Raw genomic sequence first — 24,796 nt, 5'->3', positions numbered from 1 at the left:
GAAAAAGGCTTTTTTTTTTTTTCTTGGAAATACTGTAACTAACTGAACCAAAAAATGTGAAATGGCAAAAAGAAGGAAAAAAAATCCTTTATTGAAAGGTATTTTTGTTCAATTGATATTATTGGTATATTACTGTTGTTATTGTGGAGTAACTTGTATCAGACACTAGGTTTGACAGTGCACCTGGCAGAATGGAGAACCTGAACTTAAAAAACAGCTGGTTTTATAGCATGTAAAATGTTGTAGGAACTAGTAAAGTGAGAAACTGCAGCTACATTTTAGATACTGAAGGGATCATGAGTGGGCCACCATTGGGTTTCACACACTGTGGTTTTAATTCACAGGACAGAACACACGCGTCAGATTGAAGCATCATATATATATATATATATATATATATATATATATATATATATATATATATATATATATATATATATATATATATATATATATATATATATATATAAAATCGGTGTATGTACATTTATCTTATGTGTGTATTCATATCTTAGCACATAAAGAATCGGGAAGAAAAAAAATGAACCACTAGAAGATGATATAACATTAACTTGAACACCACATGCAAAAGAGAATCTAACATGCCTGAAGGAAAGTTGTAAACACTCAACCAGGACCGTTGTTGTATTGATGGATGCACGTTTCTGGATGTTTGACTTTGACTGAAGATTGAAGACCACAAAGTCCGTAGTTGTTTTGGGTTTTTTTTTTTGCGATAAATATGAACATTAATAAGTATTTTGGGGAGTATTGAGCTGATTATGTGCATGGTAAAGATAGGCAAAGGAAGAGTTATGGCTCAGGGTAGGTGACTTCTATATCAGGGAATGACTTTTCAATTTAGGAGACACAGAAACTGTCAAAGGACAGCAGCAACAATTAAATATTTAAATATATTATATTTTCATTTAATCCTGACTGTTGGACTCCTGGTGGTGGAAAAGACTTCTCCGCCACAGCGTTTTCTTTTACCCCCCCATCCTCATAATTTGGAGCCTTTCACATGACGGAGCACTTCTCCTCTGCTTTGGTCTTCAGCTCAGTGACGGTGGCCGAGGCTTTCTCCTTCAGCTGATCCATGTCCATGTTCTGCAAGTTCTGTATCTGGCCCATGATGGAATCCTTGCCCTCCTCCTCCGTGGCGTCCTCGTCTACCATCTTCAACAACTCCTCCGGCACGTCCACGTCATCCCCGGCCATCTCGATCATGTTCTCATCCTGCTCACTCTGCGGTCGAAAGAACAAAGAGAGGTCTGAGACTTTCCAACTACTTAGGTGTTTCCTTCACTGTCGATGTGTTTCATGATCACCTTCGGAAATACCTCACCCGAGACTCCTATCTGGAAATACCCAGTACACCGCTTCAACCGTAAGGCAAAGTTAGTAGATAAATCTGGGCTTTACTGGTTCTTAAGGAGTTCAAATGAAATTACTTTTCAAGTGCAACTGCACTGAGTTAGATGCTTTTTAAAGTAATAAAGTTGAGCAATGTCATTCAAAAAAAAAAACTCAAGAACGGATTCCACATTTTCAGCCACTGCTGATAACAGGACAAAGATGATTCAATTCTGGTAGCGTTCCAGAGCCACCAAATTTCACTTTCTGTCGAGAGACATCTGCAGTGTAGACTTTCTTCTGCCTCACTTCCTGTGTCGTGTCCTTTCTAAGTTCCAGAATTCTATCTATGAGTTTCAAATAAAATCCCTACAAATGAAGGCAAGGAAAAAAAACGCTGCAACTTGGCTGTGCGTTTGCGGTTTGAGCGTGCTTTAGCACATGAAATTACACTTTTAAATCTAGAAAACCCGACACCATAGCTCACTAAATGTCGTTTGATAACAAAGACATGCAACTAATGGAGGCATTGTTTTTCAACTCAAACTGCTGCGTAGCAAAAGTTGACCCATGGAATGAGTCTAGTCGCAACATATTCCTGCCAACGTCATTGATGATACTACTTCGCGAGACATGCCTCGAGTGTTTGAGTGAAGTTTTTATTTGGTGTTCTGGTTCTGTAACAGTGTAGTGGTTGAGTTGTGCTCAAGGTTTCTGACATTTCAAGAAAATACTTCTCATTGTCCCCAAGTGCCTGCTCCTGGCATTCAGAACAGACTCACTTTGAAATAGAAATTCAAGCAACATGAATTGAATCCGACCGGCCCATGTCTTATTCCACACACCAGTTTGCTAGTTTAGAATGAATAGTTGACGTATTCTTCTTTATACGTATGAACTGATGCAGATTATTTGGGAACAATAAAAGAAGCCCTTGAATCATCCACTTTAATCCTCATTTTTGTGGTGGAGGTCTTGTAAATCACGGGATATTGCATCATTGTGACTCTCACCTTTAAATCGTATTTAATCTTAATAGCTGGTGTAGTCGTTCAGTCGGCACGTTACTGTGACCACTTCAATCTGTGGGATTATCTCAGGCCTGCTGCAGCCTTCCTCACTGAATCCCAGCGACTGTCTAAAGATATCTTTCTTCTGTGTCTAGCACCTCACGTGGTTTTCCTGCAATAATGGCATTGAAACCGCAAGCATGATTTATTTAGGTGACGTATTGTTTAGCTGGTGAATATAATATGACCACTTCCAAACCAGGAAAAAAAATGTATACATCATTCACAGAACATAATTAGATTTACATTTGCATGTGTATACATGAATGCATCTATTGTTTCGACTCCCCTCATTTACCATACCTCATATGGTTTCCCTTTTATAAGGAGAGGTGAAAAGAAATGGAGCAGAAGTGTTGCATTGTTCTCTTAGCGATGGCTTCATTAGCCGTATTGTTAAAGGCTAATTGAAAAAAATAAATAAATAATGGAATGTTATTAGCAAAAGAAACCGCTAAACTACTTTGAGTTGAATGCAAACGTACCTTTTTTGCGCCTTCCATTGTGGCCGAGAATAAGCCAGTTACTGACAAAGTTCCGTTCACCTGCACCCACAGTATAAGCCTGTTCGCCCGGCGCTGCCTAATGCGCCTGTGACACCTGCTCACTGGCTTTTGGCTTTGGAGGACTCAAGGTGCAACATGGCGTTACCCTGGCGACTCCTGGGCTCGGGTTCAACGTCTTTCTGTCTAATCTACTTGCATCACTTCCGCCTTCCGTCCAACCAAATACTGCTGCCAAATGCTGCTATTTCAGGACAACTTAAATAAATACTGCTATTTCTTGATGCACCTACGCATGCAAAGTAAAAGAGGCAGTTTACTTTGAGTTATCCGCAAAAAACAATCGCTGAAGGGCATTAGCACCTATTCTTTCCCGAGCACGACCTCGAACACTGGCGTTGGCGTTACAACCGCTGTTATGACTCATAACAATACTTTCACCACTACTATTACTGTTGCTTCACCCTTGTCCTACTACTCTGCCATCTTACAATTATCTGTGTTAATGCAGTTACAGCTGCATTTCCTTCAGCTAGTTTTACTGCCAACCAGTGCAAATACCAGTATGTACCTTTACTGTATTGTAATTGTGAATAGATTTTTATAATATTTCACCTGTGTTCCCATCTGATACATCCTAGCTCTGCTGCTTGTACTGCTGTTATTATGAGTTACTACTCAAGTGTCATCTGGAATTCATTGACAATTATTACTTCTCCTATTGTAACCAATTCTATAGTGATATCTGCTGGTGTTGTTTTTGGCCACCATGTTTGGGTCTTAACTACTTTAACTGTCTTCTGTTTCATGTACTGTGTAGGTGTTGCTAAGGTAGCAACAGCTTTAATCCATGATCACTGCTACTAAAACCACAATATTTACTGCCACTTTTTGTGCTCAAAGATGTGAGCATTACTAAAGTGCTCTCTTTAGTGCATTATTAAAGTCATGTTTTGTTTCTGTTGTGCTTTTATTTGATTATTTCTGGTGTTCCTGTGTCCTGTGTCGTTTCCTTTTCCCTCTCTCTCTTCAACTTCACAGCAGCGCAGCTGGGTCCCATTCCGCTGATCAGACTCCACTGATTTCTACACCTGGGTTCCAGTCTGCGACACCAGATGGTTGCTACGCGTCCTCACGGTAACTCTCTCTCCATCCTCCGCTCTCGTGTGTGTGTGTGTGTGTGTGTGTGTAACCACCACCGAGCGCTTTCTGTTATTTGGGCCTTGTGACTTAACGTCCGAGTGCGTTTGCCTTGTCCCTGTTAGTTAGGCCTGACTATAATTTGCCTCTTTTCTGTTTCAGGGTTAGGGTGCCCTTGCCTTGAGTGTATTTCCCGTTCCTGGTATCGGCGTCCTTGGTTCTCCGTTCCTGTTTGTCTTTTGAGTTCTCATGTAATAGTTCATAAACCTTGTTAAATCTACCCTCGACCTCCCAAGTCTTCTGTCAGCCTGCAGCAATCCAGCCACTGGGTCTGATCCCATAGACAGCCATGACAGATATGTTTGCTTTTAAGTCAGATTTTTGCCCGCTGAGCATGTACTTAGAAAATGTGTTCATTTTTATGCTTACACCAAACTAAAATGACCAAACTGTATTTTACATTCACAGCCAAATAATTTGGAGCACTTTTAGAACAACAGTTATGTCTTGTATCTGTTGACTATTACTTACTGACTATTAACATTCCCATTCTAACATTTAGACAGTCGAAAATATTTCAGTCAACACAGATCATTTGTGGTAATCAGTCAATCTCTGTATGTTTTTTGGAATGTGGGAGGGTGTGAGTGCCTGGAGGATATCAACATCAAGATAAGAGTTGCCTCTTGTGCCCCATGAAACTGCTTTCTTCACTGGGCACTGTGTTTACCTTTGGCAGCCTGTACTTTTCCCTCAGACACACTCGCAGTGTCGCCCTCTCTGCCTTTTTGTGGAGGAAGTCAGCGTCTCTTTCCATCCTGAGAGAAACAACACACACACAAGATACATGTTCAGTTTTATGATGATAACTGAAGTTAAAGAAGCGTGGTGTGCAAAGATGTAAGCCATTGTTATATGATGATCACGAGTGAGTCATACTGGTCTAAGTAAACTGTTGAGATTTGGAAGGTGTTTCCATGGACAGTTGCCTCGAAAAAAAACAACTTTTGCGAAGTGAGCTCCAGGTTTCATTGTCATTCTGCCATAAGCTTTACCTCCATTAATGTAAATATGTTCCAGAGCAGGTGACGCAATAACTGTGTTTCCTGTTACTACAATACCTCCAATATAAACAGGTACATTCTAGAGTTTTTCAGAGGTGAGACATGAACTTTCCCTCAGCCAATTAAAGTCAGGGATTAGACCAGACTGAGTAGAGCTCAACTGACATCACGCCAACAAGTTCAACAGGCAAAACACTGCAGGTGAAAACATCTTATTTCCACATTTAGTTCAGTTGCATTCATTGTTTGGTGTCACGGTTACACTGGAGTCTACAGTCCACCAGGGCACTGCTGAGGCCAGAGTGGGAGGGGAGGCTAGTTGGAGCTTGTGCTGTTTGTTGTGAATAGATGTCACAAAAGTAATGGTCAAGTTGCATGGTGATAAAGCGGCGACAACATTCATGATATGCCTTGTTCTGAAAGAGCGGGCTGCTTCAGCTCAGCCTCCAACCTCCGTGAAATAGCTTTAAAAAGCTTTATTTACATGTAACCGGCTTCGTCTTTGGAATATCATTTAAATGCACAGAATACAAGACAACTTTGAAAACACAAAGTGAAAGTGACGGCTTTGCAAGTGAAAGTAAAGCTGCCCGTCAAGGTCAGATTAAGCCGCGATCGACCATGTTCCCGGGCCGAGGACGGCAGTTGAAAAAGGGTCCGTGCTGTGACTTACTTCTCCTCCACCAACTGCTTCTGGTACTCTTCATACTCTTCTCGCGTCATGCCTGCTGCTTTGGCTGGATCTGAGGGGGTGGCCTCTTCTTCTTTGTCACCTCCACCTCCAAGGCCCATTCCCGACAGGGGGTTCCCGATCATGCTCTTGATTAAGAAAGCCATCTCGGATGGATGAGAGTTTGAAAGGCAAGATAAACGCCGCTTCCGCTCCTGGCTGCCTGCTTCAGCTTCCTAAGTTGTCAAGCGCAGTGGTAGCTCTCTAGCTAACCTGCTGCTGGACTATGGCGCCAAGGACACACTGATGACAAGCAATAGACACACAATCTCCCTCACACACACACACACGTACACAATGTTTCGCTGGGGCCATAATCTGGATTTAATCCTCCCTACTCCGCCATGCTACGGGACAGATGGCCTGTTTACCATCTATTTTTAAGTCAACCAGACCGTGTGAATGTGTTTTGTGCTGTTTCTTTTTTGTTTTTTTTTTCAACTTGGTCAATGTCAAGAATCAGAACAATCTTCGCCAAAACTAACGGGATTCTTAATGGTGCTGGTTAGGAAGTGGGCGCTTGTGGCTTGTGGGCGTATGTGCAGCGTCCGCCCACTGGTTGCTTAATCATATTAGTGAGCCTGGCCCGGCCCACACGCAGCTTATTCTGCTGCAGAGGAGAGAGGAGCGGGATTACAGGCTTGTTTATCCCGGCCAAGCCGCCCTGCCTGCCGTGCTATTGTTAACACAGAGAATAATGATGAGGGAGGAGGAGGAGGAGGAGATGCTGCTTCCTCATTTCCAATGTCAGCTCCACTTCCTTTTGTCAGCACCGAGGAAGCGTGCCGACTCGCCACATCAAGGCCACTGAAGTTAAATAGAGACAGGCAGCTGAGATGAAGGGTGACATTTTGAGAAGATTTCAACTCAGTGTCTGAACGCATTTATGAGGAAACAGGGTCCAGTGCTTCACCATCCTCGTGCACCATGACACCATGATGATCCAGTAAACAAAATTTAAATTTTTGTTGAAGTTGCCATAAGGCAACACTGTACTGAATTAATGAAAGCAAAACTTTATCATAACTGTGGTCTGACCATCCTCCAGTAGCATCAACAACTAAGAGCAAATAATCCAGTTTCCCTGAGCTGTGTCAAGGTATGAGTGTGAAATGGTGCATAAATGGTACATAAAGAGAGCGCTGTATAAGACGGAATAACAACAAGCCTGTGTGTGTGTGTGTGGTGGCCATCTATATCGCACAAAAGAAGCGTTAAGAAGAATGGACATTTTGTCTCCAGCAATGCACTGTAATGTACAGAGATCACACTGAAAACTGAGCTGCTGCTAAGTTGGACTTGCAACTGTCCTCGGCAAAGCGATGCTGACTGAGGGTGAAGATCATGAAGAAGGCAGCACTTCTTTTTGTGTCCACCACGACTCAACACACGAGCCTCAGTATTCATCGACGGAAGATTCTGAACTGAGGTGATACATTTGAAATGCAATGATGCTAGTCTGTAGCATAATACTTTAGGCTAATAAGACTTTATTTATTTTCAGCAAAATGGAGACGGAATCTCAAAAACATTACAGCAGGAAGTGAATTGTTTTAGAGGATCATTTGAGAGCACTCACCCAGTGCTGCCCTGTGTGCACCAGCCTTCATTCTACCAACACTGCAATTGTTGTCTTCAAGTATGATGCTTTCTGGGTTCATGCTTGAAACTGTCTGGAACCTGCCATCGTCCATACAGTAAGTGGAGTGTACATTCGCAGAACAGCTTCAAAAAGAAGACAAGACCTGGACATCACCTTACTGTGAAAATGACACTCAGCCAAGTTTGGCAGCTGTAAATCGATGCTCCTAGATAGCAACAAAGTCACAGACATTCAGATGGTTCAGGCAAGATAGGATTATCTTTCAGAACATGTCTTGATATGATTCTTTTTTTTTTCTTTCCTGAGTAATGCGGTAATGTTTACTGACACACTCTCTGCAGGTTTGTTTAAGAAGCTTTCAAAGTACAAAGAATGTGATGTTGGTTGGGTGGTTGTACAGAACAGTTACATCGTCCGTCTGTTTATGACATAAGTATGTACACACCAGCCTGATCGGGAAAGTGGAGGCATATTCTGGTCACGCCACATGATGGAATGAACACCCAGATATCTCTTCCCAAATGGTCCCAACAGCAGCTACCTGCTATTATTTGCCTCATGATCTTTGACTTCTGTGCACAAAGACAGAAAATAAACTCTGGAGTGTATAAGGACTCCGACAGTTCGGCTGAAATCCAGGGTGTTCTGTAATGCAGCTGAGTGCGTCTGGAACCTGACCGAATCTGCCGTAGGACCTAAAATGAAAAAGAACGCAGCACACTGCGCAGACTTGAAACTCACAGAGGGATAAACTTCACAAATGAATGACATTGAATTCACTGGATTATGTTGAGCTATGTGTCCATTTTTCTTAAGGCTCAGTTATGGAACCAGCTACTGTTATACATCTGACTGGCCTCCATAGGTCAAACACCTGTGAGACATTTCTGTTTGCACTCTGGCTTGTGTTACACTCTATGTGTGTTTGATGTCAACACTGCCCAGCACTTTTCTGCCATAAAGTCACAATGAAAAAAAAAAAAAAAATCCTGTCAAGACCAAACCAAATCATCAATAGCCCTTGAAAATTTCAAGTAGAAAGGAACAGGATGAATGGTGGAGTTCTCACTCCAGCACCGTTGAGTGACAGAGCCATCTGTCGCGGTGACACGGGCCTCTCCGCCGGCGACGTGTTTGATGGGATAAGTAAATGAGTCACGACAAAGAGCAGCATCACAGACTCAAAAAAGGTTCCGTTTATTCAAACTTGTCAGATTCTGACAATTCGACTCTTTTAAAAATCCAAAGCAGCCACATCTGCTTATGCACCACGATCGTGTCAGCTTTTTTTGTTTGTTTTCTGTTTTCTTACAAAAGCACACGTTTGAAAACACAGGTTTGCTTGTCAGTGTCACAGCCCCCGGGGGGCGCTGGCAGGTTTCAGGTTCTGAAAAAAGAAATCCAAGTGTCTGACAAAAATACTGTTTGGATCATGCTGGTATGTCCCAAAAGATATTTTATTCAAACGGAATCGGTGATTAAAGGTATATTTCTAGTCCAATTTGGGTACAATAACTTAAAATTAGAAGAAAAATCAATCGAAAAAATGGATGACAAAATTAATATTTCTTCATTTTTACAATGATATGTCTTTTTTCCAAATCAAAAGAACTTCTTTGCTGCTGCTTCTTGTTGGCTTCTGCAAAATAAACAAGGCACAACATGAACTTCAAGTACTTCTGTCAACGGACCATTCATTTTAAAGAGAGCAACGCGTCTTACTTGTACATGATGTAGCACAAGAACAGAACGGACTGGGTGACGATGAAGATTATAAAGTGGACGGTGGATAAACAGGACGGCATGGGCGGCAACTCTGGGCACTTGGTCGCTTTTTCAGCAGGGTTCTGAAGGAGACCACAATAAATCAGACATTTCTCCAGGACTGATGACGTGAGGAGGAAAGAGAAAGTGAAGAGGGAGAGACCCCGGTGAACAGATGGGTTCAGGAGTCAGGGATGAGTTACCCAAGGGGAAGAGTGCAGGCATGGCGGCGTCGGACAGATCTGTTTGAATCATACCTGGGAATTCCGCTCCACCAGATGCTCCACAGCTCTTTTGACTGTGTGCAAATGCTCCTTGATGTCGTTGAAGTGCTGAATGCTCTCATATGTTCCCGCACCACCAGCGCCCCCCTGGTGCTGGGCCGATCCGATCTGCTTCACCGATTCATGGAAGCTGTTTCTGTAGAGAAACGTCGACAACAACTGCTCAAATATCCTGAACACTCAAAAGACTGTCGAAAAGACTGTTTTTAGATTTCACTCTGTCATTTCCAAATGACAGCTGACCCGCCACGTTCCTGTTTTTTTACTCTCTCACTTATACATTGACTCGCTTGGGACAGATCGCTGGTTCAATCTGGGGTACCCTAACCCGAGGACAGCCAAGATTCCCCAATTAACCACCATGCATGTAGAAGACAGCCCAGACTGGATGACCTGGATGGATACCAACATCCCACGGGATAAAAACACAACAAAAAAAAATAAATAAAACAAAAAAACCTAAATATGAAGCGTCCAACAAATGAAAATCTCAGCAGATTTCGGTAATCCGCTACATGTTGCGTGTTATTCATCTTGGTAAATATTTTCGATGAGAAGTGTGTTGTGGCGTATCATTTATTTAAAGTAATAAAATTGTCCAAAATTAATCTCTTAATCCCTATTCACGAGGGGCTCCATATTCACAAAGTTTAAAAAACAGTAAAATTGCCATCTGATAAAAAGAGGTCATGATTGCTGGAATAATCCCCTATAAAAACATGTTCTTACAACAGATTACAAGGAGCCAAGGTCAAGAAAAAGACAGCCGAGAAGCGCGACACTAGCTGGGAAATTCAATTTGGGGTTTCTGGTCACCAGTCCAAATGGAACGCATGTGATGGGAAATGATGTCAACTGGAGAAGCGGAGTGAAGCATTTATTTAACTGTTCCAAATCTAAAAGTGGTGTCAAGCTAGCGCCGCCGGACATTAATATTGGGGAGAAATTCACCACCATCATATCAGAATTGGGTAAGAAATGTCAAAACAACCAGGCAGGAATTAAATGAAGCCAAAAAAAAAAAAGCCCTAAAAGCCACAGTTTATTTAAAGCAGTAATAGGGAATTCTGTCTTCTTAAAAACTGGACAATACAAAGTTGGAAAACGCAGTGATGAAAAAGAACACACAGAGTTCACACATAGAAAATAAACACCCATCACAGCACATGGGCAAATCACATTTATGGAGATTCATTTCAATTGTAGTCATAAGAAACTTATATGTCAAGTCAGGTTTTTCCTGTCCGAACCTTATAACTCATACGTAACTGTAACTGTCAGATACAATGTTGAACACTAAGATTCCCAATAACGGACCCACGGCTCACGCCGATTTACCCAAGCCTTGTTATTACATACATTTACTTGCGCTACCAAGTTCACCTCAGTTCAAGTTCTGAAGCAAGAAGCCAAATTTCCTCAAAGGAAAATCCACAACTTTGACCCGTAATTGATTAAACCCTTTCGTATTAAAGTGTTCGAAGTCTTAACTTTCAATTTCAGATTGAGGAGAGCATAAATCGGATCATATTTCTCAGCAAAATGACATTTCTGAAAGTTGATTACATGCGTTGCAGGCAATAAGTTTCCCTTATCATCTTAAACTCATCTAAGACGATTATAATGGGAAGAAGAAGGAGACTGGTTCAGGCAGAGTACGCGGCGCGGGAGCGAGGGAGGACTGTGACAAGCCATGGTTTACAGCGAAGCCATGTTTGGCCCGTGTATGACAGATGTATTTAAAGACTCCTAATCTGATAAGGACTAAAAATGGTGCTAAGATTTGGCCTTTTCTTGCTTGACCACATGGCTGGAGTCTGAACGGTCGGCCGGGGACGGCAGATAAACAAAATCTAATTTGTTTCCCGGAGAGAATAAAAAAAAAAAATCTCTCTTCAGAAAGTAAGTGAGCATTTATTAAAGCCTAGTATCTAATCTTCATCTTCGACATGTGACCCATTTTTGAGCAGAAAAACCCTCCTTGGATATAGAGATAAAGTCGCGTGAAAGACGGGTCAGGATGAACGCAGCTCTTAATCTACAAAGGAATACAGATCAGTCGCTCACATTAGCACATTAGCCGCCGCCGCGGTCTTTTGTCAGGCTCTGACTTCGCTGCTGTGTCAATCAGCTTACAACTGTTTGGACCGAAGGATCGCAACATATCTTGCCTGATAATACGCTTCCAACAAACCTGATCCTGAGAGAAATATGGAGGATACACAGTCGGCCACAGCTACACTCTGCTCAGGCTCAACAATAAATAACAATAAGAACAATACTAAAAAATCATTTATGCAAAATCATGTGTGTCCTTGTTGGATTTAGGGCATATAAACAGCTTGATTCTTTTATGATACATGCGACCAGCAGATTAATGAAATCTTTAATATCTTGTAGCATCTTGTAATTCCGATTAATTCTTTATGCAGATGGTGGTTCAAAATTAAGACACAATCAAACGGTGGCGTCCGTCAAACATGAGATTATTTCATTAGAGTTTTTTCAGAGTGACAGAAACCTAATTCAGAGCAGGAATATGTGAAACACACGAGATGATTTTAGGTGTTTAATATTAACCATCATGCAGTTGTAGGTTTGTTATGTCAAATAGGATTCAGAAAATTGACTTGAAACCTTTTTTTTTCTTCAGATTTTCTGGTGCGACCTGCCTTAATTCAGGGTCGTGAAGAGGGGTGAGGGGGGAGTACTGTGAGTGCTACACAGGAATAAAGACATGAGGCAGGACTCATTTTTCACCCTCAACTCTACGTGACTAACTAGTGTGCTGTGTCATGATTATTATTATTATTTTATTACAGGGCCACGACAGGCTCAAAGTCTGACAGTGATGATCTCGTGTTGTTAGGAGCCTTTTGGCATATGTGAACAAACATGCGTGTGACTGTAACTGCAGCTGGATTATCGTCCTGACACATACCTGCCAAGCTTCCACCATCCTGAGATTAAATTTGATTTAAGGGATTTAGCAGTGCGGATTTCCCTTGTTTTTCTGGAGCCGTCGCACTGATGCAAAACAAGATGGTGCGTTTCAAGAGCGCTACAGTGCGGTGACTCACCTCAGCACATCCAGATTTCGAAGAACTTCATGCTGATTGGAGATGATGGCGCTCAGCTGCTGACTGTCCAGCTGTGTGGCCAAGAAAGAACAGGTTAGAGTTTTTAACAGCCACTTGAAGCAGTCTGTTCAACCGCTGCAAATATCTCGTGACAAGCTCAAACAAGACGCAAAGGTTTGCTCGGTGTGAGGAGATGTGACCTTCCTTTGACAGGTCTCGATTCTCAAACAATTGCACTGATTTGCTGCAAGATTTCAGGATCTTTATCAGCAGATCTCCGTCCACCTAAAGCAGGGGCAGGGTTTCCTCGACATGTGACCTCCACGGCTTCAATGTGAAAGCCATCAGAAAAATTATCTCTTTATAAATCCTCACGTTATTGAACGTGTTGAAACAAAGTGGAAACATCGCAACAAACAAAACACATGCCGCTTCACGGAGGTGGACGTGAACGTGATGGTATTCAGTGGCTTTTTCATGGAAAAATCTGTATCACAATGACTGAAGATTGTTGCTTGCAGAACTCAAGTGGCACATTCTGGCCATATGACATATGAAGAGACAGACCGCTGCCGATTGGACAGAAATTTAGTTCTCGCGATTAAAAACGTAAAAACTATCCCCTCCGATTCATTGTTCCTCTGCCGCCTCTTTAAGGAACCCTGAGGGGCGGAATACAGATTTATAGAACACAGCATGTGAATTTAAGTGAAGGCGTATCGAGCTCCTGTACGACGTACATGGTCAGGGCCGAAACAGAACTGGTCTAACAACCATTTCATCTGCTACCAGTCAGTTTTGGAATTGCCATCCTTACCTGTCCAGACTCTGCGTTGGTTCCCTTCTTGGCGATTTCATCGGTGATCACAGACACGTATCTTCGCTGCTCGTCCAGGATCATCGCCAGCTGCCGATTGAGCTGTTTGATCTCAAGATGGATGCGATTCTGTCCCTCAAAGATCTGACGGATCTCCCGGTCATTTACACTTTCATACAGGTCCTCGACTATAAAAACAGACACATTATTAAAATGTGGTTTGAATGACTAAATGAAGACGAGAGATTTCTGATTCACACAATGAATAAAACAATTCAATCAAATTGACCAAACCAAGCTGTTGGCTTGTGCATTAGATTCTGGGTAATTCTTTGATCTGTACATATTGGACAAAACTAACTTGGCTGTCCTTGGACGTCTGGGTGCTCCTTCTGAAACTCCTCTTTCTTTTTGTCCAGCTCTTGCTGAAAGTTCTGAAATTCCTCCTGGTACTTGTCCTTCTCTTCTTTAGGAATCTCGGATTCAGGTGGAGGCTTCAACAGGACAACAAAAAAAACCTTCAATGGACGCAAACACTGACTGTTTTGTCCTTGTATACACGCACACACTCACATGCACGCAGACACGCACACAATTGTGCACTGAACTCACTGAATTGGAAACTAGTTAAGTGCAGTTACCAGTTGTTGGCCCGGTTCTGAGAGTCTGAACAGCAGGAAGGACAGAACATCATGGTCATCTGAAAGAGAAAATATTATTATTATTATTATTACTATTATTATTTAACCAAGCAGAAGAAAGTCTCAGAAAACAAACGTTTGGCTGAAATTGTACTAGCGAAGATTTTCAAAAGCAAACATATTTGTTTTAACAGCGATTATTACACAATCTTGCCGACTTCACAAACGAGCACAGATATGTTTTTTTTGTATGAAAAGAAAAACACATCTGGATGTCAACTTAAGTCTCAAGATTTTCTATGCAGCATCTGTGAAACATGAGTTTAACACTTGTGATATCAGAAACTCAGCCATTCTTTGGTCTTGTGTACAAGATTTTGGAGCAAAATAAAGATGAATACTTGGACATTACAGACATGCAGGAATGGCTTTCCTTAAGACAAGTCGTACCTGCCAAACCTCCGGTGGCAGCAGAAATACCAAAGAAAGCTTCAGAGGGTACGATCATGTTGTCCACCTTCACACAGAATTCATAGTCTTCTCTGTCCGGAGTAAAACCGTTGTTGATCATGACCTGGGTGGAAAAGCACAAGTGCACTGCGGAAACTGTAGAACAACAATGATAGAATAAAGAACGTAGATCCTTCTTTCACGTACTGTCAAGGTCTTTTGGTAGTATGTTATCTTGGCTCTGACTGGATACGGTTTGTTACGAAAATCTCGTAAACATGTGCCCAAAGCTTGTGTGCTGCCATCGCTGCATTGAAAAACAGAATTATTTTTGAAGTCATGTCCATTGCAATGAGATGTACATACCGACACAAACAGCCTAAGTGAATACCTGAACAACAGCAAATACTGGTTCTGTTTTTGGTTTAAAATGCGCGAGTAAACATTGACAACTCAAAGACAAACAGAAAAAAAAAAAGTTATCCGAAGCTTTCACTGGCCCCGGAGAGATTAGGAAAGACAGAGGATTATTTACTTTCAAGCAAATATAATCATATTTCCTAATCTTCTTTAAGTTAGAGTAGACGTCAGCACGAAGCAGAAGAAATGTTTACTTACTTTTGGTGGTCATAAACAAGCTGGCCATTGTTTCCCACAACAATTATAGCAGGGTTATTTTTCTGAAAGATAAAGAAACGAAAGAACATTAATCCTATTGATTTGCCTTTTGGTAATCACTTCACTAATACTTCTATTCAACTGGTTAAAAACAGATATGGAAGGTGCGCTCTTTTGGGATATCTGGATTTTTATCAATGGCCAATTTGCAGAAGAAAAAAAACATATACTATAATTGTTACAATAGTTGCAGTCTCCTGCAATACTAAATTCTAAACCTAGATTTTACAATCATAATCGGTTTGGCCAGAAATGTTCTGAATTCTGGATCATGCCGTATTTCTTGGTCAGCGTAATTATCCAAATCTTGTGGTATGCGTCAATTATTTTTTTATTAATTCCGTTTATATTGGACTGGAAACTACTCCTCAGCACAGCCTCAGGACTGTCACAAAAGGCAAATACACCAATTTCATACACAACGATCCAACAGCTGGGGGGCACCAAATTTAGTCACTACTCAAACTATTTTTAAAACAGTCAATAAAATAATAAAATTGTTAATGACAACCTGCAGTTCTTCAGCAGAAATAGTTTTCTCCATGAAAACCAGATAAAAAAGTTCAAACTGAATTAAATACATCACTTGCACACACTTTGTTGAGAGCACCATTTCAGTTTTTTGTATTTCCTCAACAAAGACAGAGCCAAAAAGGGGTTTTCACCAGCACTAATCGTACAAGGGGTGTGCAATCGAAGAAACGCCATTCAGCCAAAACATTATGACCAAGCGTAGGGGACCAAAAGCTCTGTGAGAACCTTGTGACCTCAAACAAGCCAAAATTTGAACTGATCCTTAGGTTATGATGATGGAGTCCACTATTATAGTACACGTTAGGTGGTAACTAACAAGTGACAATAATGATCTATGGACAATAACCTAAATAATAGATGTCCGTCAGTGCAACCTAAAACACCCTGTTCTTTCAAGGTGTTTCAAGTAAGGGATTTGACCAGCACTACTCTGAAAAACCGTGTCAGATATTTAATTCTGACGGACAAAGCCACAGCCATAATCTTTGCATCTGTTAGGATCAAAGTTACAAATGATTATGATTCACACTTACCTCAAAGTGATGAAATATTATTTTTATAGTAATTGTTGTAAGCCACGTCTTGATAATTGGAGTCACAAGGCCATTTCGGCTTTTGATTTTCTTTGAGAAGTAAATCATTTGCATATTGACATGATGACATCTGGTCTCAACCTTTGCTCTCAACTACAGCTCACATTTTTTCCACACTATTATTTACATCCATCAGGAGGAACCTTTCAAACTGTCCCTTCCTCTGCTGTTATTTTAAACAAAAAAAAGAGTCGCACAAGCGTCACTTTAATGATTCTCAACGAGACAGCCATCACATTCACGCTTCCTCCTCACGATGCTGCAGGGGCCTTATTTCCTGTCACAGGGAGCCCATGGGACTCAAATGTGTAATGAAGGTTGCAACAGTCCAACAGCAACTCATGTTTCACAAGCCCCATTGACTCTCTATTAAGTAACTAACTGAATAAAAGTGATATGAGAAACGGATTGAAACTTACTTTCCCGTCGTTGTCAAAAGAGTCAAAGAAGATTCCAACACCATTCCACTTGTCAGCAGCACCATAGACAGGACCGTCCAGACCCTGTTCAGCGGTGAACCACACGGCCTGCGCAGACAGATTCAGCCCAATTACTTTTCAACCAAAACACGTCACCAATTGTTTGCTCCTGCGTCAATTGCCTGCAGTCTTATCTCTATTTTGATACAGTACAGTGATGAGGTTGGATTGTTTCGAATCCAACCCCATCACATCAAGTAAATAGCGCTGTATCTGTTGTGAGAAACACATTAACCCATTCTAACCATTCAACCAGTGATGGAGCTGTATTTCCCATGAAAGCCTCCATGTATCTGTGGATCAATAAACATTGTGTGGTGGCATGTTTTATGGGTTGTAAGCCAGGGCTTTAAGTTCTAACTGACAAGGTGGTATCCATAGGTATAAGAGTAACTAGCAATCCAGAGATTTTTCTTTTTAAAAAAACCTTAAATGTGTTCTACATTTCCTAAATTACACAATGAAACTCTTGTCATCCTGTATATTTTCAGAACAGATTAAAAATCATCTGTCACAGTCATGTTTTTGTTGCCTTACCAGCCCATCTGCTCCCATTCTTCCTCTTCCAGACACCCGGAATGTCACTTCAGCCTCCCAGTTTTCAAAGTTAACTTTGTTCTTGGTCCACACGGATCCTCTTTGACTCTTGAGGGACGGCGTGATTCGGACTTGGTCGGCGCTGGGGATGGCATCTGAGAAAGACGAGGTGAGGAGTCAGTTTCGCAGTCGTGCATTGCCTTCTCAATAACTGTAGATGGTTGCTAGCAGTTTTGTTTATGACAACACCATTGGCGGCATCAGGGGAAACTAAACAGCAGTGAATTATACGCAGACTGTTACAGTAAAACAAGGGTGAACATTTGTTCATCAATGTAGATGACTCAATCATTTTGGGGGCATTTATGCGCAGAATATGAATAAACCTTACTGCCTGCTAACAGGAATGAAAAGTATAAACCTGCACTGAAATGGAAAGAAAGGAGATTCTGAGACAACTGTAGGTTGCTAAATGTAAATAAGTTCTGCTGCCATGACTGTAATCTCATATCAGCCCTCCAGTGTGATGCAAGGATCCAAAGGCTCATTGCAGGAGGAAAGTTCAATATTTCAGTCGCTTCATGCGTCTAGAGCTTTTAACGTGCTTATGTCACGTCGGCGGATGAATTTATCAATGCACTAAACGCAGCGCTCGAACGAGGCTTTGCGTTTAGAGCAAGTTAGAGTGACACGAGCTGGGCGAGTGGATGTTGACAGCTGGGCAAACTTACTTCCAGTGTGGATCCAGAAGGGAATGCTGCCGTCAGTCTGAGACAGGTGCGGTCCTTTGAAGCTGTATTTGTACTCGAAGCGACGGTGTGTCGGTGTGTCGCTTGGCGGGGCAACGTCGGCGACACTGTCGTGTAGTATTAACGCGGCGAGGAAAGTTAACACGAACACTGAAGCTCGGGCAGCCGGCCGCTGTGCCGTGGACACCGCCATGTTTCCGTATCACTGCTGACGTAGCGCAGCGGCCACGAGCATGACGGGATTGCTGAAGGGCCAACAGGGCGCTTTCTGATTGGTCGAGAGCAGGACCGTTTTTCTGCCTCATTCTGCAGCGGTGTGCAAACAAGTGGCGTCGTCTCGCGAAAATATTCAGATCAATGCCGTGGAGAGCCTCTTTGTTTCACCACCATTTTAAACGGTGTTAACTCAGTTAATGCTCACTGCTGCACTCGTAACAGGTGTCACAACAGCAGTCGATGATGAGCAGTTTATTTCATTTTATTTTTCTTAAAGTAAATATGCAATAGAATCTGTTTCAGAAATGTCGGTCTGCAATAAGATGAAAAATAAAACATGTCTAAAACATAGCTGATTTGATAAATTATCATGACAATAGAAGTAAGTAAACTTATCCTTCCTCGTGAAGTGTCTCTTTACATTTTGAGCATTTTAACATTAAAGCATCATGTAAATCAAGTACCATAAATGGCACCATCAGTGAGTGGATCATGGAAAACAAACTGATTTATTTAACAAAGTTTCAGTCATTTTCATAATTCTATTGATTCAAATCAGTCATACAGTATCTGCCTGTTCATTGATGCGGATTTGTCTGCAGCTGACAAATTCAAAATAGCAAGTGGTCATTGAAGTGGTTTACATTGATGTTACATGATCATGAATAATATCAGCTAAATGAGACACGCACAACTAAGAAAAATGAACCAAGCGTACAATTTTATCAAGGGACACAATTGTTAGTCCTAGAAGGTTTCATTGTTTTGCCCTCGATAGATTTGTCTTTATTCTTCTCTCACTTGGGAAACCATGCTTGTCGGCAGCATGATACCTTTAAAGACAGTAAGGCAGATATTAAACATCAAAGACATACAGCAGCAACACAGTCAAAACTGTAGATGGCACATACAAACAATATCTCAAGCGACATGCTGTGCTAACTTTTGTTTTACATGTGTTAAAACAAAAGTTAGCCACAAAAATGACCCTAACATAAACCAACAGGTGAATGTTTGTCTTACACAAATACTGCATGAGGCATTGCATCTCACCAAAAACCAAATGTTTGCGTTAGTTTGACTAACTTTTGAAATAAACAGTCAACTCTGGAAGACACTTTTGAATTTCTTTTAGTCGGGCTACACGACCAGGATAGCGCAGTTAGCAGCTCGACTAAGTCTGCGTGTAGCTGTTTAGCTTGACCATGATACGGAACAGATGTAAACAGAGACGTGTAGGTCGGATCAGAGCCGACCCTTCTCACCCTGGACATGGACTGTTTGTTCCTCTTCCCTCTGGCAGGAGGCTACGGTCCATCCAGACCAGAACCTCCCGTCACAGGAACAGCTTCTTCCCCTCGGCCGTCAGACTGTTAAATTCATGAACAGCCTTGTTGTAATGTTATTCTATTTATTTTATTTTATTTGTTTTTTGTTGCACTTTATTCCAAGGCACTTTCCTAGTCAGTGGGCTCCCCACTGACCATGGCAATAAATTTGATTCTGATTCTGATTCTGATTCTGATTCTTTCTAAACAGTCAACTACTCCTACGGTGAAGGCTAGGTCTGATAACAGTATATACGATCACATATACATCCACATCACGTGGATCTAAGAGCCTGTTTTTCATTTTGTACTGACATAATCTCAAGTTGTTAGACTGAGACTAGCCAACTCAAAGACTTGCCACAGGAGGTCCTTTCTTCCTGTGGCAATAAAAACGTACAATTCATCTCTGGAAAAAATCACAATGAAGGATTCTTCTTGAACTGCATTTTCTTGCACATTGTTCCCATGGTTTCTAAGCTCTTTAGTATAGCTTTTTTTTGCAATTTATAATATTATTTATTTTTAATTTATTGTGAAATGTTGAGTACAGAGCATGTTTGGAACATAATTTCCCTTGGGATTAATAAAGTTTTTCTGATTCTCGATATTTGCAGTGAACTGATAACTAGTCAAACTAGTCTAAAAAAGTTTAGATGGTGTAGCAGTACAACAACTGTGACTTCTGTGACTGAGGTTTATGTTGAAGCTTGTAGAAAGTGGTCAGAAGAGGGTTCTCTCCCCCTTTGGCAGCATACGTGCTCCCCTCCGACGCTTTTTTTCCCCACAAAATGTAGTGAAATATGACGCCAATGTCACCGCTCCCTCACTGTGAGAGGAGTATGGCTAAACCTTTTGAGGGCGGAACTTAAGGAGGAGCCTGAAGGATGTACACTGCATTCTGCTTTTGTGTTTTCCGTCCAAAATCCTACACATCGCTGCCCTCACCCCTGATTGGAGGCACCCCCTTATGCTGGGAAAAAGAATAAAGGAGAGACAAAAACAGTGGCCTAATGGGGTTCAATTTCAGTTGGAGACAGGACGTACAGATGATATTACATGAATTAATCTTAAGAAATTACATTTTTTTTAGATTATAGCTGTCCATCATCCTCAGAGGTTTGTTTGCAGCCATGTTTGATTTAAAAAAAAAAAAAAAAACATGATTTGAGAAAAAGGTCTATGATGGAAAACTTTTAGTCCAAAGATGGTTCTCGAAAATGTGGAAATTTGAAGTTGCATTCAACTATTTTATGGTATTTAATGATCATCTTTAGTAAGAGAGTGACTTTTGAATATAAAATGAACAAAGTAAAGTGTATCAAGGAGCGCACTGGAGTCAATATCGTTTCACCAGCCATTGTAAATAAACTCTCAACGCATGAAGACAAATGAACTCTGAGGGGATTTAGGGCGCAAAGAAAATAGAGGCCTCGGTCTCTTGTGAGAGGAAGTCCTCATTAGAGAGTTAAACCACACTCTTTGTGGGGAAATGTGGGATTTAAATGACAATGACGATGCTAATGGATCGATTTAGGAGGGAACAATAAGAACCTGCAGGATGTTAATGGGCCACTGAGACCGTGAATAGCCGCTCACATGAGTCAGCACAAATATTTGGCCAGTGAATTATACGACAGTGTCGTAAATCTGGGTAGGAAAACGAGTCGGCCATCTTTTATTATGATGGCATTTTTAGGTGGATTAAAAACATGAATATATAAGATAACATAAACATGCTGTTATGTACTGCTTTCATTGCTGGAAGAATACATTTAATTGAGGGACAAAGATCTTGTGTGGTGTTGTGTATTAGAGATGATGATAAGTACATGTCTGGAAGTTGGTGTTGTTTGTTGTCGTTCCTATTTTGAAGAATTTTGAAACATTATTTTCCCAGTCAACACTCAAAACTCGAGCCAAGAAAATTTGTTTTTTCTGTCACATGATTAAGAGACATTAATATCATTTTTGTAATGACAAATACTGACATTTCTCTTCTTAAAAAAATAATTTTGTTGTTTCTTAACTGTTTCTTAATATATACTGGAAAATCAAGAGGCTCCCTTATTTTGTTTACATTCTAGATGATGAAATAAACCAAAGGAGGAGTGACAAATGAATCTGCGCTGCAGTACCTGCAGGAGGATGTTTGTGTTTGGGGTGAAAGAGAGAGTGAGCGGCTTCCTCCTGGTTTGATACAGTGGCTCAGTTAAATGAGACTTGAGGCTTCGCAGTCGTGATTCACGACACAAAAGAAATAATTATCACATGAAGTGGGTGGCTGCTGGGACGACAGCGGGATGGGGAAAGTCCTGCTGTTAAACACACGCTGCTCTGGTTTAGGTGACCAGGGGAACTGTGAAAACAAATCAAATGGGCTGATTTGTGATAAAGTCATTTTCATTTTTCATAATGGCCGCCATCTTTTGCAAATTGTCAATAGCTTTTGTGACGCGCTCCCACCTCTAGCCACTTGAAATTAGTGCTATGGCAAAAATAACAAACTTTTTGGTTCTCGTTTCTTCAATCGTAAAATTCCGGCGAGCCGCCTACATTATGTACCAGTAAAGACCCTCACCCCCCAATACTATGGATAATGTTTAGGAAGCTAACTTTCTTGATGGCATTTGTCCATGTTGTTTATAAATGACGATATAAATTATTACTTATGTACGGTTAACCATCATGGAGGTTCAAACACCAAGTCCAGATCTAAGGATCCTGGAGTTCTTCAGAGTAAACTCAGAGGACAGACCATGGTTAAGTTTACCATCGCTGCGTAGTTGTTTTATTCATTTACTTGAGTCCTTTGTCCTGTTTTAGCCTTGTTGTGGACAATTATTATTGATTTATCGTCATTAGATTTTATTATTTAGAACTATAGGAGCGTGAATGACTCAATCGAACATTTTTTTGTGTCTTCTCCAGATATGTGAAAATCTTACAGCAGCCCACACGCTCCTCCATGTATTCCCATCTCCCTGTGGTGAGTTCAAATTTCTCCATAATTCACACTCTCACCCTCAACAATTCCGAATGACTGAGCCTTTATTTCACTTTGCTTCAGCTGTGTCCAGTGTGGTCCGTTGAGGAGAGCGAGCGAGAGCACTTGTTGCCCACTAAGGACTTTGCCACATTCATTTCAGGAGCAGGCTTCTCTCATTATCAGCAGACGCTCTAAACGATGGGCGCAGGACAATGCGGAACAGATCCCTTTATCCGCACAAGTACTGGGTGTTTCAGCCTCCGCCGCGCACCCTCCACCACTCCTGGGTCTTTTCAGATACCTGCACATCAGTGAGAGATGGCCAGGACACAAAAGCTATCCTCAACTTTCCCTTTTCTCCCATCCTGTGAGACAGGCCCATTTTAAAGCCTTTACTTGTGCAAAGCCTCTCATTAACTCTGCTCATGCTGCCTCCCTCATCTTAAGTACGGCGGCTTGTAAAAAAGCTACCAATTAGTCCCTCATCAGCTCCAATTAGAGGAGACAAAGGCTGAGCAAAGATAACTCCATGAGGCGCTGGGAGGCGGCTGAATATGTGCGAGCGCGCTTGTGTTTGTGTACATGTGTGCAGGCTTTTGCCGGCACAACATGGTTTTGTGAGGGGGGAAAACTTGTTGCCATTCAGCTTGACCCTCTACAGCGCAGCTCCATTCAGGGCCCGGGCTCCTCAGAGGGCCCTTTTTCTCAGGGCCAAGTGTTGTTGTGCTGGGAAGAGCGGCCCCCCAGGAGTCCCAGAGAGAGAGAGAACCATTCAATCCTCTTTACCTGTTTGCAGCGAGGGCCAAGCTGATCTCTCATCATTGTTTCCTTCACCCTCAATACTTCCTTAAACTCAACAAGAGCTGCCTCTTTTGGAGGGGAAACAGGGGGAAAAGGCCTTTCGCCTCATTAGAATTGAGTTTGCACTGTCTTGTAATTACTCGGGAGGGACACAATGTATTTTTTTTTCTCCTTCTTTCATTGTGCTGGACGCTGAAAGGGAGACTTTTGGGGCTGCTCACAGTAATGCATTAATTAATGAACTGGGTAACACTAATTTTCTCTTTTCGCTCTCCCTCTCTGTTTGTTTCCCGCATCTGTTTTCAACAGTTCTGACCAGCCGCGACTAATAAAATTACCCCATTAAGGCCTTCATCACGGCACAGTAACTCCTCCATTCATTCGGCCCCAAACATTTTTTTTATTCTGTGAAAAGAGGACTGGATACGCAGCGGTTCCCATTCACTGTGGTTCTAAATAATGAGGGGGTCAAGTAGGGAGATATAATTAGGAACAAGGGGACACTTCAGCAAATATTTCAAATCTTTTTCCATCATTCCTGTGACGGCGATGAATTACTTCCAGAGGAGGTTTCAGCGGCCGAGCGATTTGTTTTGAAGGCGAATGACGAGCCCAGCTTCCCGACAGGTTCTTTGAAAGTGGCCTCATTACGAAACAAACACACAACATGTAAACAATGATGCAGTGTTTAATTCTAGTCGAGTGCGACTGCATCAGAGCGACTCCTGGCATCAGCTAAAAAAAAATGATGAATCAAATGCCAGCGTGATTATAATTTATATAATTACCATGATGCTTTTGTGGATTTAATCGCAGCTGACAGCAGAGACTGTAAACATTGTGTTTTGGCCAAAATGCCATAAAGCCGATGAGGCGCTGACATGCGACACGATATGTCTTTGGATTGTTTATTGGTTGCAGCTGTCCGTCAGGTTTTCCTCCTGACGCTTCAAACAGTTTGCGTGATTGATGGGTGTTAAATATTTGACATGATGTTTCTCAAACTTCCACGACCGGTGCCAGTTTTATCCGAAGTTAACCGAGTTCAGAGGGCAACTGAGGCTCGTGATGGGTGTTTGATTGAGGAAACACTGACCTCTAGTGGACAAACATAGCCAGTGTTCTGTATTGAGAAAATCTATTTTTTTTAAATGTATTTTTCATTTTTCACTCCAAGCTTCATTGATTCATGCATTATTTAAGTAATAAGCCATTTCTTTCGTTTTATTTTTCATTACTAATGGAGCACTTGCAACAAACAATGCAAGTCTCATCATCAAGTTAAGTAGAAATAACGTTATAAGCGGCAATGACTTCAGCCACATTTGTATTCCTTATGAAAGATAATATGTCCGATGATCTTAGTTAAGCTCCAGATTAGCTCAGTGGT

General features: G+C 41.5%; 2 protein-coding genes across 2 annotated transcripts; both read right to left on the bottom strand.

The window, feature by feature from the left end:
* Nucleotides 1-72: 72 nt before the first annotated feature.
* cplx4a (complexin 4a) lies at nucleotides 73-6,112 on the bottom strand. Its single transcript, XM_053853777.1, has 3 exons — nucleotides 5,807-6,112; nucleotides 4,800-4,887; nucleotides 73-1,248 (listed from the first exon to the last, which is right to left on the bottom strand). Exons 1-3 carry the CDS (start codon nucleotides 5,968-5,970, stop codon nucleotides 1,021-1,023), a joined length of 480 nt encoding a protein of 159 aa, XP_053709752.1. The 5' UTR covers nucleotides 5,971-6,112; the 3' UTR covers nucleotides 73-1,020.
* A 2,792-nt stretch (nucleotides 6,113-8,904) lies between these two features.
* On the bottom strand, nucleotides 8,905-18,271 carry lman1 (lectin, mannose-binding, 1). The gene is made up of 13 exons (XM_053850640.1): nucleotides 18,055-18,271; nucleotides 17,324-17,478; nucleotides 16,727-16,834; nucleotides 15,121-15,182; nucleotides 14,710-14,809; nucleotides 14,503-14,626; nucleotides 14,053-14,111; nucleotides 13,773-13,905; nucleotides 13,412-13,599; nucleotides 12,595-12,665; nucleotides 9,488-9,650; nucleotides 9,189-9,313; nucleotides 8,905-9,105 (listed from the first exon to the last, which is right to left on the bottom strand). The coding sequence occupies exons 1-13, from the start codon at nucleotides 18,263-18,265 to the stop codon at nucleotides 9,069-9,071; spliced, it is 1,536 nt and encodes a 511-aa protein (XP_053706615.1). The 5' UTR covers nucleotides 18,266-18,271; the 3' UTR covers nucleotides 8,905-9,068.
* Between the last annotated feature and the right edge of the window lie 6,525 nt (nucleotides 18,272-24,796).

This window comes from Synchiropus splendidus, chromosome 1 (assembly GCF_027744825.2).
Source record: "Synchiropus splendidus isolate RoL2022-P1 chromosome 1, RoL_Sspl_1.0, whole genome shotgun sequence".
NCBI lineage: Eukaryota > Metazoa > Chordata > Actinopteri > Syngnathiformes > Callionymidae > Synchiropus > Synchiropus splendidus.
The sequence above is the reverse complement of the archived record's forward strand: the minus strand, read 5'-3'. Positions and strand labels throughout refer to the sequence as shown.

What these genes read in the sequence shown, in the direction of transcription:
- cplx4a (XM_053853777.1), bottom strand. Translation starts at nt 5,970, where the DNA reads ATGGCTTTCTTAATCAAGAGCATGATCGGGAACCCCCTGTCGGGAATG. An exon ending in AAGCAGTTGGTGGAGGAGAA is followed by an intron (nt 4,888 to 5,806) that starts GTAAGTCACAGC and finishes TGTTTCTCTCAG; the next exon opens with GATGGAAAGAGACGCTGACT. An exon ending in AAAAGTACAGGCTGCCAAAG is followed by an intron (nt 1,249 to 4,799) that starts GTAAACACAGTG and finishes TTTCGACCGCAG; the next exon opens with AGTGAGCAGGATGAGAACAT.
- lman1 (XM_053850640.1), bottom strand. Translation starts at nt 18,265, where the DNA reads ATGGCGGTGTCCACGGCACAGCGGCCGGCTGCCCGAGCTTCAGTGTTC. An exon ending in CGAAATCTGGATGTGCTGAG is followed by an intron (nt 9,651 to 12,594) that starts GTGAGTCACCGC and finishes GTTTCTCTACAG; the next exon opens with AAACAGCTTCCATGAATCGG. An exon ending in TGGTGGAGCGGAATTCCCAG is followed by an intron (nt 9,314 to 9,487) that starts GTATGATTCAAA and finishes GGTCTCCTTCAG; the next exon opens with AACCCTGCTGAAAAAGCGAC.